The sequence below is a fragment of the Ranitomeya variabilis genome, chromosome 4 (genome assembly GCF_051348905.1).
Source record: "Ranitomeya variabilis isolate aRanVar5 chromosome 4, aRanVar5.hap1, whole genome shotgun sequence".
In the NCBI taxonomy this organism is placed as follows: Eukaryota; Metazoa; Chordata; class Amphibia; order Anura; family Dendrobatidae; genus Ranitomeya; species Ranitomeya variabilis.
In genome coordinates, this window is record NC_135235.1 from 637,660,376 (window position 1) to 637,680,362 (window position 19,987).

At 41.1% G+C, this 19,987-nt stretch overlaps 1 protein-coding gene across 1 annotated transcript in view; it reads right to left on the reverse strand.

Annotated features, from left to right (window-relative positions):
- Positions 1 to 3,336: 3,336 nt before the first annotated feature.
- Positions 3,337 to 19,987, reverse strand: part of LOC143768152 (uncharacterized) — a 64,308-nt gene continuing 47,657 nt past the window's right edge. Inside the window, exons 9-14 of the mRNA XM_077256840.1 lie at positions 15,773 to 15,922; positions 15,464 to 15,643; positions 15,257 to 15,380; positions 15,076 to 15,173; positions 9,431 to 9,521; positions 3,337 to 6,468 (exon numbers count right to left, since the gene is read on the reverse strand). Of these exons, the coding sequence (XP_077112955.1) occupies positions 5,114 to 6,468; positions 9,431 to 9,521; positions 15,076 to 15,173; positions 15,257 to 15,380; positions 15,464 to 15,643; positions 15,773 to 15,922 (1,998 nt within the window). The 3' untranslated portion in view covers positions 3,337 to 5,113. The remainder of the gene's footprint in view (positions 6,469 to 9,430; positions 9,522 to 15,075; positions 15,174 to 15,256; positions 15,381 to 15,463; positions 15,644 to 15,772; positions 15,923 to 19,987) is intronic.

Consider the following 19,987-nt stretch of genomic DNA (forward strand, 5'->3'; position numbering starts at 1 on the left):
TCCTATCACACACACTAGAAATAGCCGTGGAGCGTACCTAACTCTCCCTAGACGCCTCTTCACAGCCTGAGAGCTAACTACCCCTAAAGATAGAAATAGAAGCCTTACCTTGCCTCAGAGAAATTCCCCAAAGGTAAAGGCAGCCCCCTACATATATTGACTGTGAGTTAAGAGGAAAGTCACAAACACAGGAATGAAACAGGTTTTAGCAAAGGAGGCCAGACTTTAACTAAATAGTCAGAGGAAAGAAAAGGGAACTATGCGGTCAGCACAAAAAACTACAAAAAAAGCCACGCAGACTAAGCACAAAGGCACCCCACACCGACTCACGGTGTGGAGGTGCCACTCTGCACCCCCAGAGCTTCCAGCTAGCAAGGGAATATCATGATAGCAAGCTGGACTAGAATTTAGCAGTACTAAGAAATATATTCAGGAAGCAGTAACAACAAATGAACTAGCAAAGACTTAGCTTCTGCTGGAGTAGACAGTTCCTCAGAGAAGTCCAAGAGAGATCTGAACCAATACTGAGACATTGACAGCTGGCATGAAGTAACGATCTGAGTGGAGTTAAATAGGGAAGCCAGCATAGCAATAACGAGGGCAGCTGATAAAGCCAACCTCAGTGACCAGCAGTTCCGCTCGAAGCCACCAGAGGGAGTCCAAGAGCAGAACTAACCAAAGTACCATTCATGACCACAGGAGGGAGTCCGAGAACGGAATTCACAACACTTGGGGTTCTTCTTTACCTCTCTCACCAAGGCTCTTCTCCTACGATTGCTTCAGTTTGGCTGGACGGCGAGGTCTAGGAAGACTTCTGGTGGTCCCAAACTTCTTTAATTTAAGGATTATGGTAGCCACTGTGCTTTTAGGAACCTTGAATACTGCAAAAATTCTGTTGTAACCTTGGCCAGATGTGTGCCTTGCCACAATTCTGTCTCTGAGCTCCTTGGCCAGTTCCTTTGACCTCATGATTCTCAGTTGGTCTGACATGCACTGAGGTCTTATATAGACAGGTGTGTGCCTTTACAAATCAAGTCCTATCAGTTTCATTTAACACAGCTGGACTCCAATGAAGTAGAACCATCTCAAGGAGGATCACAAGGAAATGGACAGCATGTGACTTAAATATGAGTGTCTGAGCAAAGGGTCTGAATACTTATGGCCATGTGATATTTCTGGTTTTTTTTTAATAAATTTGCAAAAAATTCTACATTTCTGTTATTTTTTCAGTCAAGATGGGGTGTAGAGTGTACATTAATGAGGACGAGGGCCAACAGCCCGAAACACCGTGTCTGCGAATTGAGATACTGATTTGGCTTTTATCCTAAGGCATATTGCACGACTCGTTAGAGGGTTGATTGTGACTTGTAGGATCGCTACTTCCAACAGGTGGCGCTATAGAGTTAAGTCCTCTTTTTCTCAGAAGAGGCAATTTGCATATTTAATTTCCCAGAGGAGCATTGTACGGCAAATAAGCCTCCTTACCTTGACAAGCCAGAGATGGTATGTCACTCTCCATAAGGAGAAACGATACCCCTTAGACCCCAGTCCAGAGCCTCTCACCTAGCCAAATCAGTTCTCATGCTTCGCACTGACGAGGGCCAACAGCCCGAAACACCGTGTCTGCGAATTGAGATACTGATTTGGCTTTTATCCCAAGTCATATTGCACGACTCGTTAGAGGGTTGATTGTGACTTGTAGGATCGCTACTTCCAACAGGTGGCGCTATAGAGTTAAGTCCTCTTTCTCAGAAGAGGCAATTTGCATATGAAAAAAAAAAAGAACTTTTTTGAATTTACCAAATGGCTGCAATGAAACAAAGAGGGAAAAATTTTAAGGGGTCTGAATACTTTCCATACCCACTGTATACCATTGCAGATGTTCATAGAAAGAGTGCTCTGCATTACAAAAAGTCTAAAGAACAATTCAAAAAATGGAGATGTAAAATCCGGCACCCAAAGGTTGTTCAATACTTTATTGAATCATATTAAAAAGCACACATCCCAGAGTGGTAGTTCTGATTAACATTGGCCTGTAACCAAAAAACGTAGCACATGCATTGCCTACTACAATAATTAGATGCCTGTGTTATTATTGTGATACACTAAAGGGTAGCCGTTTTAATCGGTGTTGGAATTTACACAACTATATCCTGAATTGATCTTTATTGCTCATTTTCCTTGAATTTCCTCTTATCGCCCTGGATTTCTAAGAACGAGAATTGACATAGCTGCTAGATTGATTAATTGCACCCCTTCTGAGGAAGACTTTGCCATCGAAACGCTCGTCAAGGGGTACGTTGGACAGAACTGAACTCTGGGTATTATATTTATCTGTGGTCTTTACCTTTGCTACTCTAATTCGTTCCCTTGATCTTTGATATGCATGACACTGTCCCTGATTGCCCTTAGGGGATTATGCAATTTATACTCTATTACTTGTAATGAGCGAATATACTCATTACTCAAGATTTCCCAAGCACGCTCGGGTGTCCTCCGAGTATTTTTTAGTGCTCGGAGATTTAGTTTTTATTGCCGCAGCTGAATGATTTACATCTGTTAGCCAGCATAAGTACATGTGGGGGTTGCCTGGTTGCTAGGGAATCCCCACATGTACTTATGCTGGCTAACAGATATAGACAATTACATGTTTTTTCCTGAGGCCAATCAGGGAGAGAGGAACTCCCAGATACATGTGTGTGATGTATTAAGTATTTTATATCTGTGTTGAGACTCTTTTGGCTATGAGCACTATGCACTTTATTCTCTATTTACCTATATGCAATATTGAACTGTGCCTCAAGCTGATGATATTAAATTCTTTATCTTGGATGTAATACAAGTGGTATATTTATACCCAGGATATTGTCATCATACATGTTCCGTCCAATGTATGTTTGTTTCTTTCCATCCTGTTTTTTCAGTTTGCTCTTATCTCCTTAAAACATTTTAAAATTTGTATTTTCAATAAAGACAGTATTGATTCTTTATGCTGTGTTGGGGGACTTTTGTTGCTGGTTTACAGATTTTGTAGATTGATTAATTGTAGCCACCTTACTTATCAGTCTTTGTAAAAAAAAAATAACAGAATAAGGGGCGTAAAGGATCTAAAAGCACATTTAGACGGGCTGATAATCCGCAGCCGAGAGTACATTTCAATGTTCATTCTGATTATTAGTCGGTGTAAAAATTCTGACAATCACCTGATGAATGAGCAAAATGCTCATTTGTAAGGTGATTGGATTGTTTATTACAAATAAAAAACATTGTTATCGTCAGCCCAACGCTCTGCGCAAACCTGTGCTACCAAAAAAACTATTGAAAACAGGCCAGAAAATGATCACCAATTTGTACATAGGTCATTGGTGGTCGCTTAATAGTTTGAAATCAGTCATTTTAAATGTGTCTTTCGTTAAGAGGAAAATTTTGAAGGATATAATTTATTTTGTTTTTTGAAGAGACATTAAAAGTGGGACATTATTAACATGCACTGTACAAGGATATAAATGAGCAGTGAAAAAAATTAACATAAAAAGCTGTTCTATTTTAAGTCATTTCAAAAGATAAGGGGGCTGGCTCGCTCTTCGTCTGGAGAGGAAACGGTTCAGACTTGAGAGGTAAGAGTTATGACAATGAAAATTCAATCTTTGAAATAGCTGGAGAACTGATCACAAATGGAACAATCAATGGTTTAAAAATGGCTCATATGATTACTTATTACACAAGAAAGGGAATCCTTATGTAAATGTATAAAATTCTGACTGGACTGACATTCACAAGTTTTAGAATTATTTTTTATTACGCTTACTTTCTTTTTCTGCAATGCTAACATATTCTGCAGTGGTTTACAGACATTATTGGCACTGTGCCCATAGGGGCTCACACTCTAAATACCCTATCAGTATCTCTTTGGAGTGTGCAAAGAAATCAGAGTACCAGAAGGAATCCCACACAAAAACGCTTAAAATTAAACTATTGTGATGCTAGTCACAACCCACGGACAGGCTGTGAGTCAGCTAAGTCAGACATTGCGGCGTCAATACCGAAAGAGCACATAATAATCCAAGGGAAAGGGAAAATACAAAGTCGTAAGTCAGGTCACATGACAGTTTCAGAATACCAGAGATTTTGCAGATAAGCAAATGGACAATAACAAATGGGTAGTCAGAACACGGTCCAAAGGTCAGCAGCAGAAGATCAGAACTTACAGCACAGAGATCAGGCGAGCACACAACAGAGAGCACAAGCTTAGAACATGGTTTTGACTGGCAGTGATCTTGGCCAGACAGCTTACCCAAATAGGGCAATTACAAAGAACAGGGAGCACCTGTGGAAATCTCTGCATCTACCAGTCTCAGATAGGTCAACGGAGCTGTCAATCAAAGCACTGACAGCTCAGCATGTCCCAGCACACGATAGGATGACACAGCTGTCCATCACTGAGTCCCAAACACTCTGAGCAGAGGAATCATGACAGCTATACTTTATCAATTTTAAATATTCCATATATATGAAACTACTGTTTGTTTTTTAATACAAGACTTTTATTGGTAGTTGCATACATTTACTATTGAAGAGGACTTGACAGCTGATACATGCTGCTCAATCCCCATCGGCAGAGACCTGTCAATCCAGGACAGAGGGCGCTGAGAACTGCCTGGGACCCACCTGTCTGACTAGTCTACAACGCAACTCAGTCCCCTATGGCTGTGAAAGTATGATTTTCTCGGAAAAGCCGCAGCATTTCAGAGTCAAACATACCTGGCTGAGTTCATACAGCCAGTGCCCAATACATGCTGCCCGTGAATTGGGCAGAATGTATCAGCTGTCAGGTGCAGTTTAAACAATTAGTACTGTAAATTACGCTCCCTTTCTCACCTCACATACATTGTAACTGTTGTATTTTATTCTTGTAAAATTTGACAATTAAAGGAAATCTGTCACATTTGAGCTAGGTAAAACATGCCCAAAGCCTGGAAGAGCTTATTAACATAAAGTCATAAAATATCATTTATCTGCAACAAAGCAGGAGATGTATTCAGTCTATAACCTGTATGCCGATATTAATGGTTTACCTAGCTCAAAAGTGGCGACAGATTCTCTTTAAGTTGTTTTAAAAAGAATATGGCTGCTTGCCTTTGTGAATTCTGTGATGTGCAATAAGACTTGATACATTTGCAAAACCTTTCCCACATTGTGAACATGAAAATGGTTTTTCCCCTGTGTGACGTCTCTCGTGTATAACAAGATTTGATTTGTGTGCATAGCATTTTTCACATTTTGAACATGAATATGGCTTCTTTCCTGTATGAATTATCTGATGTCCAAGAAGATTTGATTTCTCTGTAAAACATTTACCACATTCTTGACATGAAAATGGCTTTACACCTGTGTGTATTTTCCTATGTTTAACAAGATTTGATTTCTTTGTAAAATACTTTCCACATTCTAAACATGAAAATGGCTTCTCCCCTGTGTGAGATCGCTGATGTGTAACAAGACTGTCTTTTAACGTAAAACATTTCCCACATTCTGAACATGAATATGGCGTATCACCTGTGTGTCTTTTCTGATGTTGAATAAGATTTGATTTCTTTGTAAAACAATTTCCACATTGCGCACATGAAAATGGCTTCTCCCCTGTGTGAGTTCTCTGATGTGTTGCAAGAAGGTGTTTGACTGTAAAACCTTTCCCACATTCTGAACATGAATATGGCTTTTCTCCTGTATGAGTTCTCTTATGTACAACAAGAGTTGATTTCTCTGTAAAACATTTTCCACATTCGCGACATGAAAATGGCTTTTCACCTGTATGTACTCTCTGATGTTTAACAAGATTTGTTTTAGTCGTAAAACATTTCCCACATTCTTGACATGAAAATGGCTTCTCCCCTGTATGTATTCTCTGATGTTTAACAAGAAGGTCTTTCACTAAAAAATATTTCCCACATTCTGAACATGAATATGGCTTCACCCCTGTGTGAGTTCTTAGATGGGTAGCAAGAGCTGCTTTCTCTGTAAAACATTTCACACATTCTGGGCATGAAAATGGCTTCTCCCCTGTATGAATTCTCAGATGTTTAACAAGATTTGATTTGTCTATAAAACATTTTCCACATTCTGAACATGAAAATGGTTTCTCCCCTGTGTGAATTCTCTCATGTGTAACAACATGTGATTTTCGTGTAAAACATTTCCCACATTTTGAACATGCATATGGCTTGTCTCTTATGTGCACTCCTTGATGTTCACCATCCCTTCTGTTCTTTTTGTTTTGCTCAACAGTCCATGATGAATCCGAAGGTAGGAAATGTTTAGAAGGATCAGATGATAAATCCTCACTGTGAAGGGCTGAAGATGTATCTGGGATACTGTCATGCTCTTCATATGCACTCCATGAGGCACTATGATCATGTGCTATAAAAGCCGAAAACATAAAACGTTCCTCTAATTTGCTGGTGCAGTCACCTGCCAAGAATTAAAATGAATACATTGTTTTTCAATAAGACAGCTTTGAAGTTATATTATCATATTTATGCATTTTATAACATTTCTATACAAATTATCGTAAAATTCATTATCAACTGATTAATTCATTGCAAAAGTAAATCGATTATGATGTTAGGTAGCGAGGTTTGCGTTTTGCATAATGTTAAATATTTATTTATATTTAGTGAAATTTTCAGTGGAGACTAATTTTCTTAGCCTACAAAAAATCTACAACGTTGTCCACCACATTCACTTTCCATATAACACATACAGTATAGAACCAACAAACAACACTGGAAAAACTGTTTATGTAACAGCATACAACTCTTATAACAACATCAAAGTGTAAAGTAACGAAACACACAAGCAACACATGTTGAGTCCAGAGCCATATGGGGGAGCATTGATATGTTATTACACAATGAGGCTCCTATCAGAACAGTATGTTCAAAATGCAGTCCAATAAAACCTATTCAGAGATTCACTCCTTAAGGATATAGCCTATGTTTATTTTTGAGTTTTCACTTTTTTCCTGATACGTTTCCAAGGGCCATAATTGCTTGATTTTCCTATTAACATAACACTATAAGGGCTGGTTACTTTATTTAGTTTTTTTGCAGGACAAGTTATTGTCTTGAATGATACCATTCACTTTACCATATAATTTAAATAAAAATGGGAAATAAAAAAACCCAAGTGATGAAAAATGTTGGAAATTAATAGCTACACTTACTGGTAATTTTGTTTCCTCAAACTATTACCGTCCCCATACATGACTACAATTCTTTATTGTACTCTTCCATGTAGAGGATTTTTATTGTGGATTTAGCGGAAAAAAGTTATTTTATACACGCTTGTTTAAGCCTTTTGCAATAATGTTCTTTATCGCTTTTTGTTTTTTCTTATCCTTTTTTATTTCTTTTTTTAGTTTATGATATTTCTTTTTTCTTTTAACTTAATTGCTCTATGGGAGTTTAAATCTTATTTGTCTGATCACTGTTCTAATGTAATACAACACCTATGCATTGTAGGGTACTTGAGCTGTCAGATGCACACTGGCAAAATGCCTGTTAGTTGAAGCTCATTATTTGATCTTCCATTGCCATGACTATCCTCGGCACCCCACAGTAATTTCGCAGGGTTGCTAATGTCAGCAACTCACTGGAAAACAGGACAAACTCATAATGATTAAGGACCATAAATCCAGTGAGAAAGCATGGTGAAACGCACGTTGGGGCTCTGGATATCAATAGGTAGCCTTTTGTTTGCAGACATGCCGCATGGATTGTTCATTTGGTTATATATCACTATGTATTAACATCTGATGTGTATACTTCTATTGCTTTCTTCATTGCACTATGCAATTATCATCAGCGTGAGTTATTTAATTTGTTTAGTACTTTAATGACAGTACTATCTGATGCTCTAACTTTTATAACAGATAAATTTGCACTGTACATGCCTGCACAGCACTTTCAATTTGGCTGTTATACCAGTTCATGTGGGTTCTGTATTTAATATATCTACTTATATGGTTACCGCTTTTTGACCTTGACTGGTTATTAATCTTCTTTACTTTAATTTCCCACTTAATATAAATTCTTTAATATCTTGGAAGCTACAGTGCATTTTTTCTAGCTTTTATACACTGTTGGATATGGATTTGGTTACCATGATGTTAAAGGGAACCTGTCAGGTTCCCTTTACTCCCAGAAACACCAGCAGTTATGTCTGCATATGTAAATAACCTGCCTAACAATCCCTTTATTACATTACACACATAAACAGATCATTAGAAAAAGTTTTTCTAAAGTCCATTCATGATATCTAAATGCGGCATTTGACTAGTGTCCCCAGATTAGTCGGCCCACTGGGCATGTTATCATGCCACTGTGGGCGTGATAACATGACTTACAAGCACTGGCGTCGCCGCCAGCGCAATACAAACCGCGGCTTCTTTCCCTTACTGCATTGATCCTCTGTTGCCGGGTGAACGCGTCCTAGCTTCAGAGAGGCGCACTGCACATGTTTGGAAGTGAAGAAGACTTCCGATCATGCGCAGTGTGCCTCTCTGAAGTTGGCAAGCGTGCACCCGGTTTCAGAGGATCAATGCAATGAGGGAAAGAAGTTGAGGTATGTATAGCGCTGTCGATTACACTGGTGCTTGTAAGGCTAGGTTCACACTGCGTTCAGTGACTCCGTTAAACGGACTACGTTACACCGAGGCATAATGCGGTGTAACACAGTTCGTTAACGCCGCCATTGAATGCAATGTCGGACGCATCGCTAGCGTACACCCACAATGGGCGTGTGCTAGCGATGTGCCGTCATTGAGTGACAGACCCGAGACGTGGGCTGCAGCGTTTCCGGGTCCGTCACTGCTAGCGCAGATGGAGCCTCGCTAGCACGATGGAACGTCGGCACTTGCGTTAACAGCAGCCTGTTAGCATATGAGCTGGATGGGCTGCTATTAACGCAATGTGAACCTAGCCTTAGACATGTTATCACACCCACATGATAACATGCCAAGTGGGCCAACTAGTCTAGAGACACTAACGCCCCATCGACTAGTCAAAGGCCTAATTTACATGTTATAAATGGACTTTAGAAATACTAAAGATTTGTTTATGTGTGTAATGTAATAAAGGGATTATTAAGCAGAGTATTTACATATGCAGGCACAACTGCTGAAGGTTCTGGTGATCTGACAGGTTCCCTTTAATCTGATATACTTACATAGTGTATTCCTTCGGTAGGCAACCTTGCGTTTTTATTCTTTTCTCATATTTTTACATTTTCATGAATAAAACTTGTTTTTACAGTTAAGTGGATTGGTATTTGCACCATTTGCCTATCCTTATGACCTCGTGCATGGGGATATTCTGTGAATTAAGCCAGTGACTGAGTAGAATCTTCTCGGCATTTAGTGGCCACTACTCACCTGTGCGGTTATCTGTAGGAATCTCCTCTTTACACCACTCATCACCAATCACATATGTCTCTGTAGTATTAATATGGGGCAGATCTTCACCCTGAAACAAATATTTTAAAAGTCACAAAAGATGGAGAAGTTGCGTGAAATGATTTAGAAGAAAAAAAGATCATAAATTAACATAACAGCCACAAATGACAGCAGCTGTTAACACATAGCTGCAGGTCTCCTGTATAAATCCAACCTGTCGGCTCCTAATTCTAACCAGCAGTCTCCATAACCAGAAAATTGTGAGAAGATCCAGACAACAACTAATGTCTATGATCAGATTTATCCTGTCATCTCCACCAAGTATAAAATATACACTGGATTCCCCTTTTATTAGAGACACCCATCTAGTAGCACCTGAACCTCCTTTACCCTTCAGAACATTATTTATTATGTCATCAATTCCAATAAGCGTTGATCATTTTGCAGGAATATTGGCCAAAAAGCTCTGTGGGGCTTGTTTTTTTGCGAGAAAAGATGTGTTTTTCATTTATATAGATTTATTTTCATTGGCTCTTGAGGACAGGATAGATTTAAACAGTTGCCACAAATTAGGGGGAGGTAAGGACATGCTCTCAACAACCCGTTCTAACTCCTCCTGGATATGCTGTGTAGGCTTAAGAACTGTTAGCTGGAAGGCCAGGAAAGCAAAAAATGTTGCTGCGTTCCTGCAAGTAAATTACTATTTTATAATTGAGGCATAATGGACTGACCTGCTGTAAGAGAATGTGCACACACTGCAAATTTGCCTCTAGAATTTTCTGCACAGAATCTGCACCTCTTGGCAGAAAACGAAGGTAAAAATCAGTGTGCTTTTGATGCGTTTTTATGTGGATTTGTATTCCTTTTTGTAACCTAAATAAAGATTTATTATTTAAAAAAAAATAATAATTGTGATGTAATTTATTTGTCCAACCTCTTATTTTACATACTCTATGGAATAGTGTTTACACAGACAGACAGACAGAGATAGATAGATATAGATTGATAGAAAAAAATTTACATAAATAGTTAAAGACACACACACACACACACACACACACACACACACAAAACAGGCATGCAATATCTTTAATTAAAAAAAAAAAAAAAAAATGGTGTGGGCTCCCGCGCAAATTTCTTCGCCAGAGAGGGAAAGCCGACGGCTGGGGGCCAATATTTCTAGCCTGGGAAAGGTTTAAAACACATGGAGCTTCCCAGGCTATGAATATCAGCCCGCAGCTGTATATTTTGCCTTTAATGGCTATTAAAATAGGGGGACCCCCCCAAAAAAATGACGTAGGGTCTGCCTATAATTTATAGCCAGAAAGGCTATGCAGAAAGCTGCGGGCTGATATTCATAGCCTAGAAAGGCGGCTTGATTATTGGCTTCCCCTGGCTAAAAATACTAGCACCCAGCCACCGCACAATTGGCGCATCTGTAAGATGTGCCAGTTCTGGCACTTAGACTCTCTCTTCCCACTTCCCACTGCCCTGTATCAGTGGCATATGGGGTAATAAGGGGTTAGTGTCACCTTTGATTGTAAGGTGACATAAAGCCTGGTTAATAATAGAGAGGTGTCAATAAGACACCTATCTATTATTAATCCTATAGTTATTAATGGGTTAAAAAAAAAGACACAGCCAGAAAAGTATTTTAATGAAATAAAACACTACACATTTTTTCATAATTTTTATTCCACACCTAATCCTATCAAAGCCATCGATCACTTGCAAAAATTAAAAAAAACAAACAAACACAAATACCCCAGTCCCTCTTTAATAACGAGTGCCCTAGGACGATGTCCCCCTATAGAGTGGTCACATCAGCAGATGTGACCACTCTATAGGGACTCCGATGAGGATTATCGGAGGATTATCTCCATCATTGTATCACCGGAGCCCCTGGAGAGTGGTCGCATCTGGTGATGTGACAGCTCTCCACTGAAGATCATTGTGGGACAATCGTTATTAATTGGATTACGTCGGACACAGGGAGTATATTGTTTATTATTTAAATTTTATTTGCAGATGATCGATGGCAGACATCGCCGGATGGGATTAGATGTAGCAGGCATAGCCGGATGGGATTAGTAGTCCCATCGGACGATGCCTGCCTACACACAAACACATTCAAGCAAATAAGGTAGCACACTGTAGCGCTGAAACATGCAAACATGAAACAAGAAAATTTTTAACTGCATTACTGCACTAGAAATATGAAAAATGAGAGCGTTTAGCGCATAAAAAAAGGCCAATTTTTATGTGTACCTGGTAGCCACTTTACGGCATCTCTCTTATACCAGGTCCTACGATATCCTTCCTCACTGAGAACAAACATCTCCATCTGAATGGGTGCCTATGAAAACCTCTTGTGAGACTACCATTCTCTCTCTCTGTGGAGGGGCAATGGACCTGCTGTAATTAAAACACCAGTGACTAGGAGGCGGAGTGCTCGGTCAGAAAGCTAAATAATACATTTGAAAAAACTGACCATCACATCCATACATAGACTAAAGGCCCCGTCTCACATAGCGATTTACCAACGATCACGACCAGCGATACGACCTGGCCGTGATCGTTGGTAAGTCGTTGTGTGGTCGCTGGGGAGCTGTCACACAGACAGCTCTCTCCAGCGACCAACGATCAGGGGAACGACTTCGGCATCGTTGAAACTGTCTTCAACGATGCCGAAGTCCCCCTGCAGCACCCGGGTAACCAGGGTAAACATCGGGTTACTAAGTGCAGGGCCACGCTTAGTAACCCGATGTTTACCCTGGTTACCAAAAAAAACAAACAGTACATGCTCACCATCTGATGTCCGTCAGGTCCCTTGCCATCTGCTTCCTGCTCTGACAGTGCCGCCGTACAGTGAGAGCAGAGCGCAGCGGTGACGTCACTGCTGTGCTGTGCTCTCACTGTACGGCCGGATCTCAGTCAGAGCAGGAAGCAGACGGCAAGGGACCTGACGGACATCAGATGGTGAGTATGTACTGTTTTTTTTTTTTTTACATTTACGCTGGTAACCAGGGTAAACATCGGGTTACTAAGCGTGGCCCTGCGCTTAGTAACCCGATGTTTACCCTGGTTACCAGTGAAGACATCACTGGATCGGTGTCACACACACCGATTCAGCGATGTCAGCGGGACCTCAACGACCAAAAAACGGTCCAGGCCATTCCGACACGACCAGCGATCTCACAGCAGGGGCCTGATCGCTGGTACGTGTCACACATAGCGAGATCGCTACTGAGGTCGCTGTTGCGTCACAAAACTTGTGACTCAGCAGCGATCTCGCTAGCGATCTCGCTATGTGAGACAGGGCCTTTAGTGTGAACAGGTGCTAAACCTAGAGTCGCCAACTCCTATACATTCAAGCAAATAAGGTAGCACACTGTAGCGCTGAAACATGCAAGCATGAAACATGAAAATTTTAAACTGCATTACTGCACTAGAAATATGAAGAATGAGAGCGTTTAGTGCATAAAAAAGGCCAATTTTATGTGTACCTGGTAGCCACATCGCTGGATCGGTGTCACACACGCCGATCCAGCGATGACAGCGGGTGAGCAGCGACAAAATAAAGGTCTGGACTTCTAGCTCCGACCAGCGATATCACAGCAGGATCCAGATCGCTGCTGCGTGTCAAACACAACGAGATCGCTATCCAGGACGCTGCAACGTCACTGCAACGTCACGGATCGTTGTCGTTCTCGTTGAGTGTGACGGTACCTTAAGAGATAGAGACTTTTTCCAGCACGGAGCACCGGATACGCCAATATTATTGTAATTAGATATTTGCTTGCTGTGTTTTATTAGTGATTTGCTTAGGCTACTTTCACACATCAGGTTTTTTGGTTCAGGCACAATCCGGCAATTTATGAAAAAAACGGATCCGATTTTTTTTTTTACGCCGGATCCGTCTTTTTTCCCATAGAGTTGTATTAGCGCCGGATTGTGCCTGATGGCCAGACGTTTCATCCGTTTTTTTCCGGATCCGTCCAAATAGTCGTTTCCGGCGGACAAAGAAAACGTCCACTGCAACGTTTTTTTGTCCGGCGGAAAAAAACGCACATTGACGGAATCGGCCAAAAACACATGAAACAGACGTGTGAAACCATGAATACGGTGCCCGGATCCAGTTTTCAAAGCATTTTCCATACAAATCATGCAGATTTGAGGTTCGGGTTTCATCTCTCTCTCTCTCGTCAAAAAATCCATATGCATTAAAGAAGAATCCAGCTAAAAAACGGATCCGGCGCATCAGTTTTTCGCAATTTAGGTCGGATCCGTTTTTTTAAACATTAGCCGGATTTAGCTTGAAAACAAAAACCTGATGTGTGAAAGTAGCCTAACTCGTCAGTTCATCCTCAGGAATCAATGTTTACATTCAGTGACCGCAAACAGAGGAGGACGTGCAGGTTGGATCTTATGTATACCTAAAGGTACCTTCACACATAACGATTTCGTTAACGATATCGTTGCAACGTCATGCTTTTTGTGACATAGCAACGATCCCGCTAACGATCTCGTTATAGTGTGACAGCGACCAACGATCAGGCCCCTGCTGGGAGATCGTTGGTCGTAGGTAATGATCAGGACCTTTATTTGGTCACTGATCACCCGCTGTCATCGCTGGATCGGCGTGTGTGACGCCAATCCAGCGATGTGTTCACTTGTAACCAGGGTAAACATCGGGTTACTAAGTGCAGGGCCGCGCTTAGTAACCCGATATTTACCCTGGTTACCATTGTAAAAGTAAAAAAAAAAAAAAAACACTACATACTCACATTCTGATGTCTGTCACGTCCCCCGGCGTCCACTGACTGTGTCGTCACCGCTGTGCTCTGCTTTACGGCCGGCGCTGACATAGTCAGTGCGGGAAGCTGACGGCGGGGGACGTGACAGACATCAGAATGTGAGTATGTAGTGTTTGGAGGAGCCTGGACTGTGACTACAGACTATACTGGCGGGAGATATGAAATCTGTGGGACAACCAAAAGTTGGGAGACAGTATCTCTTGATACCTGTGCAGTGGGACGATAGGCTCCGGGGAAGGAATCTTGTGTATTGAGGACACTGTATTTGGCCATCTACCTGGATTTGTTGTTCAACCATGGATGTATGGAATAAAAAATAGTTGCATCGTTAACCTGCCTAGGTGATTTTTATAACCCACAATCTCAGATCCTCACACACTGTATAAAGTCCTCTAAATATTGTCAATAGAAGATGTGCTTATAAGTTTGATAAGGTATGGGGAGGGTGGTTAGAAATAACAGACATTGTCCAATAGGATTCCCTGCATATTTATTTCTATCATATGTCTGCATTAGATGATAATTAATGACATTTTGGGAAAAGGGGGATGGGCATGGGGGACCAGTATGGTTGTGTGTTATGTATCAGGTAGTATGTACATTACTCTTCAGTTGTTAATTGTTAATAATTTCATTGTCTTTAAAAAATGGAAAATAAAGCCTTTCAAAAAAAGAGAATTCCAGATATCACTAATAAATTTGCCTTTCAGTCTCTTTTTATCCACCAGTTTTATACACCGAACACAAGACCTTCACAGCCATCTACACATCATAGGGGAGATTTCATGACACCTTCTCTCCATCTACCTGATGATCCTGAGGAACATTGGGATTTTCTTGTTTACAGTCCTGTGGAAGAAGAGGACGGGGACATGTTTCTGGTGTTGTCCTCTTACTGGATATAACTGGAGGAAACACATACAGGGACTGAATTCATTCTTTACATACAGATAATTATAGGCCGTGTGTATTTAGTCCTGTCTATTACCTGGTGATGCGATGGGCTGAGGAATCTCCATCATGACGTCCTGGTACAGATCTCTGTGTCCTTCTAAATACTCCCACTCCTCCATGGAGAAATAGACGGCCACATCCTGACTCCTTATAGGAACCTGACACATACAAATGATACCGTCATCCCCGGATCCCTCCATAGCGTTACTGTACAATTACCCAGTATTTCCAGCAGGGTCACCTCTCCAGTCAGCAGCTCAATCATCTTGTAGGTGAGTTCTAGTATCTTCTGGTCATTGATGTCCTCATCTATCAGGGAGTGAGGTGGAGGCCCCGTGATTGGGCTCAGGGGTCTTCCCCATCCCTCAGACACAGGGGCCTGACAGTGTTCATTAGAGTTCTTTTTCACTACTGTGTAATCCTAGTTATGGAGAGACACATTAATAAACCTCACTACAGACATTCCCAGAGTCCTCACCTCTCCAGTTCTGTCCATCTGTTATTCCCATAGATAAGAATGATGTAATGTGAGGTCATCAGACTCTCTCACCTCTCCAGTAAGCCGGAAGAGGATCTCTAGGGTGAGGTGTAATATGCTCTCCGCCATCTTGTCCCTGTCCTTATCCATCCTTGTAGGGTCAGTCAGGAGAATTCTCTTATATAGAAGATCTGCACTGAGAGGATCCGATATTGTAGGGACCTGAATGGGGAGAAGATGACAATTAGAGATGAGCGAGCACTAACTGCTTGGATGTTCTTAATCAATTTGAGCAATTTATAATGCTCGGATGATCGTTTCGAGTAACGAGTATAATGGGAGTCAATTGGAAATCTGAGCATTTTTCTGGCAGACCCCGAAGATTTCTTATGGGCAGTGAAAATATTGGAATGGATGGAAAAAGTGCTGAATGGAAGTAGAACAGCATGGGGAAGACCCCTGGAAGCATCTCAAACTCCCAGATCGCTGCTGAGAACAATGGTGTCACACATTTACTCTACTTTAAGGACTGACAATAAAACATTCAAAATCAACAAGAAATTGAAGTTTACAGGGAAAAAAATTTTATACATTTTTTTCTTGTATAATGACTTGTATATGAGGATACAGTTAGTTAAGAAAACCAAAATATATTTTTTTATTAAAAAAAAAATAAATCTCAGTGTAATTAATGAAGGAATCAAGAAGTGAGAAAAATTAGGGACTCAGATACACCCTGTATTAGACATAAAAGAGGACCTCAAACACATTTGGTTCAAATTGCCACGATTTGGTACTCATAGACTCATAAAGGCTATGCACTAAGTACAAATCCTGCCCAAAATTAGAAGTAGAGTCATCCATATACTCTTGAAGACCCAACTGTAGTGCCTCAATCAAATATTGTGAACAAAGTGTAGTTGTGGTACTTGTACACTCATAAAAGCTCAGCACAAAGTGCTGGATATGTTCCCATAGTCAGTAAACGCTGCGGTTTGGATGCTGCGTACATCCGCAGCGTCCAAGTGTTACTGCATAGTGGATTGGATTTCAAGAAATCCTATCTTCACTATGCGTGCACCGACACCCGCGGCTTACCTGCAGAGACGGACATGCAGCGCGTTCTTCCAGACCACAGCATGTCAATTTATCTTGCGGAGACGAGAATCTCTGCAAAATAAATTTCACCCTTCCAATGTATTGGACGCAGTGATTCCGCATGGTTCAGTAAACACATGCGGAATCACCTGCATTCAAAAGCTGGCAGCGCTTTCGACGCAACGGACATGTGCTGCGTTCAAGGAGCTGATGATTACTGACCATACCCTATAGGCTTTGCACAAAGTACAAAGCCAGGAAAAATTATAAGTAGGGTCATTCATAGACCCTAGAAGGTAACAAATGGTGGGCCTCATTCAAATATTGAACATTAAAAACACTTTATATGCTGCTGACATCTAGTAGTGTGGAAGAGTCGGGTCTAATCAAGGCTTTGTTCATTGTTATCCAGAGTGAGTCTGTCAGCACTTTCATAACAGTCACATTCGGCTGTCAACATACACCTTTCCCCCCAGTAGCACTATAAACCCGCTCAGACTAGATGCTATTGGCAGAAAAGAACAGCACTTCCAAGGCTAAGAGGGACAGTTCATGCCAGGTGTCTAGCTTTGAGACCCAATAGCTGAAGGTCACAGAGGAATTAAGGTACCGTCACACTAAACGATATCGCTAGCGATCCGTGACGTTGCAGCGTCCTCGCTAGCGATATCGTTTAGGCTACTTTCACACACAGCATATTTGCTGCGTATTTTTACGCGCGCGTATTTTGCTGCTGCTTTACCTGCGTTTTTTTACGCAGGCAAAAAACGCAGCTGCTTTCACACACTGCGTTTTTTGCTGCGTTTTTTGCTGCGTTTTTTGCAGCTGCGTTTTTTTCAGCATTGTGTACTGAAATTAAAGTTTGTTTGAAAAAAAAAAAAAGTCATTGAGGTCATTTCCTGTCTTTATGACTCAGAATACAATACACACTGGAGTTAACACTGGAGTTTTCCGGTACTCCACATTGTTTGCTGTACGTTATTCCTGACACTCCTGTGAGTTCTTCTACCATAGATATAGAGTGCCTTCTATTCAGCAGTTCCCCTCGTAGTATATCTGATTTCTAGGGGGTGTCCTCTATTCATGGCAAGTGGGTGTTATGTAATGTGTATTTTTGGCCATGGTCGACAAATCAAAGAAGCAGACTACATCATAGTTAAAAGTTCAAATATTTATTTGTAGTAACTGTCAAAATTGAAAAACTTTTCTAATAAAATTGAGAATAGAATGATTTGTTTTTTTTTTTTGTTATTAACAAAATTCCACACGTAAACACTGTAAACATCCCCAAAATGGGATTATAAACCTGTGGATGTCCAAGTCCACTCATTAATTGCCGCCAGGAGGGCATGCTTCCAGCTTTCATTAGTATTGCGCAAGGCCCTTTCCCCGTCACCACTGACGGTGAGTCATTCGGCACTTGCGCAACACTAATCAGAGCTGGAAACATGCCCTCTTGGCGGAAACTGAGGAGTGGACTTGGACATCATGGCGTTTTAAACATGAAAAGCAACATTATGCCTACTGGTCCTCATATAGGCTTTGTGAATATGAGTAGTAGCTCCAGTCTGGATGGTGTTCTTCAGACTGGGCTACTACTCTGGATGTTGGTGCACCTGCAGCAGCACTTGGAGCAGATGGCAGAGGTTTATTGAATGCTGCTGCAGGTGCAAGAGGAGTCGGCGTCGGTGGATGCCAGATGTGGTTTAGTGAACAAACCATTTCTTCAAAGGTTGGATTTATATGCGGATACTTCTTAAAACATGTCACCGCCATTGAAAGATACGTCATGCAGGAGTCCTGGACCTCGGGGGACATAGTACGCATTCTGGAAGCTAGAGTGGTTCCATATGCTGAGAATTGATCCTCTTCAGGTTGGCGATCAATTAGAGAAATTGCCCTTGCCAAGGCAGCCGTCTCCTCATCCTCCTTTGAAGAGCCTCTTTTCCTCTTCCTCTGTGTTGAGGCTGGAGGTGGAGGTGGTGTTGGTGGCGGTGGTGGCGATGCCAATGAACTAGTCTCGGAGAGGGGCAGATCATCATTTTGGGTAGAAGGGTCAGGCCTTGGCTCATTTGGAAGAGAGCTGGTAGCAGGCTGTGAAGCATGTTCATACACTGGAGTTGTTGCTGTGGCCGGGATTTCGGTCATCGGCTGGACATTGCCTATGGTTCTGTAAAGAGAAACATCAAAACAATAGTTTTAATACATTTTATTTTCTATTCAAAATTAAAGACGTTACTGATACTTACGGTCGGTAATGTAGACTGCCGTTTAAAAATTGGAGTTCCTGTTCAAAACGCCCTTGAGAAGCAGGTGCCGCAGAGCCACTTGGTGCTTCTGACCGTGACCGTGTAAATCTGTCCCTCACCGACCTCCAGCGGGTTTTCAAGGCTGAAACTAAAAAGTGAAAAATTGAACCTATTAATATACTATTCAACTACATACAGACAAGAAATTCAAAAATACTCCTCCAAAATGGAAAATATTTACAAGTTTCTTTTTGCCGCTCCTTTGTGTATGACTCGTACAGGGGATAGAGGGTGACACAGACCTTGTGCCAGGAAGCAGTTTTTGTATATTTGTTGGAAAACTCCCGGCACCCCTTATCCCAAAGACATGGGAAGTTTTGAACCTAAAAAAGGTAAAACATTAACTACTATTAGTTATACACACAAAATTTGACAAACTTGATAGAGGCAGAAAAAGTAACACAGGCTGCTGAGGAATGACAACCCCAACTGCTTGTTATTACCTTCACACGCATACGGGACACACACGCACAGGGGACACACACGGGACAGAAAATCCAGTGAAGAGCGTTTTTTTTAATAAATATTTTGCTAGGTTTAAAAACCAAATTGGAAATAAATAGGGATTCTACGCTTACGCCTTTTTATTACAAAAAAAACACCAAAAAAACCAAACAAATGGGCCTTCCCTGCAAGACTGTGGATTCCCCGCTTTCACTGTGTAATGAATACGAAAAAAAAAAATATTCAGAAAAGGGGGTATCCATGCAGGAGGTGGATTCCCTTCTTTCACAATTCACTGAATTTTTTTTTTTTTTTTAAAGAACGGGGGTTTCCATGCAGGATGGGGTATTCCCCGCTTTCACAATTTTATAAAATTATTTTAATATATTTTACGTATTTAAGTGCCACGTGCCACGTATTTCAGTGCCACGTGCCA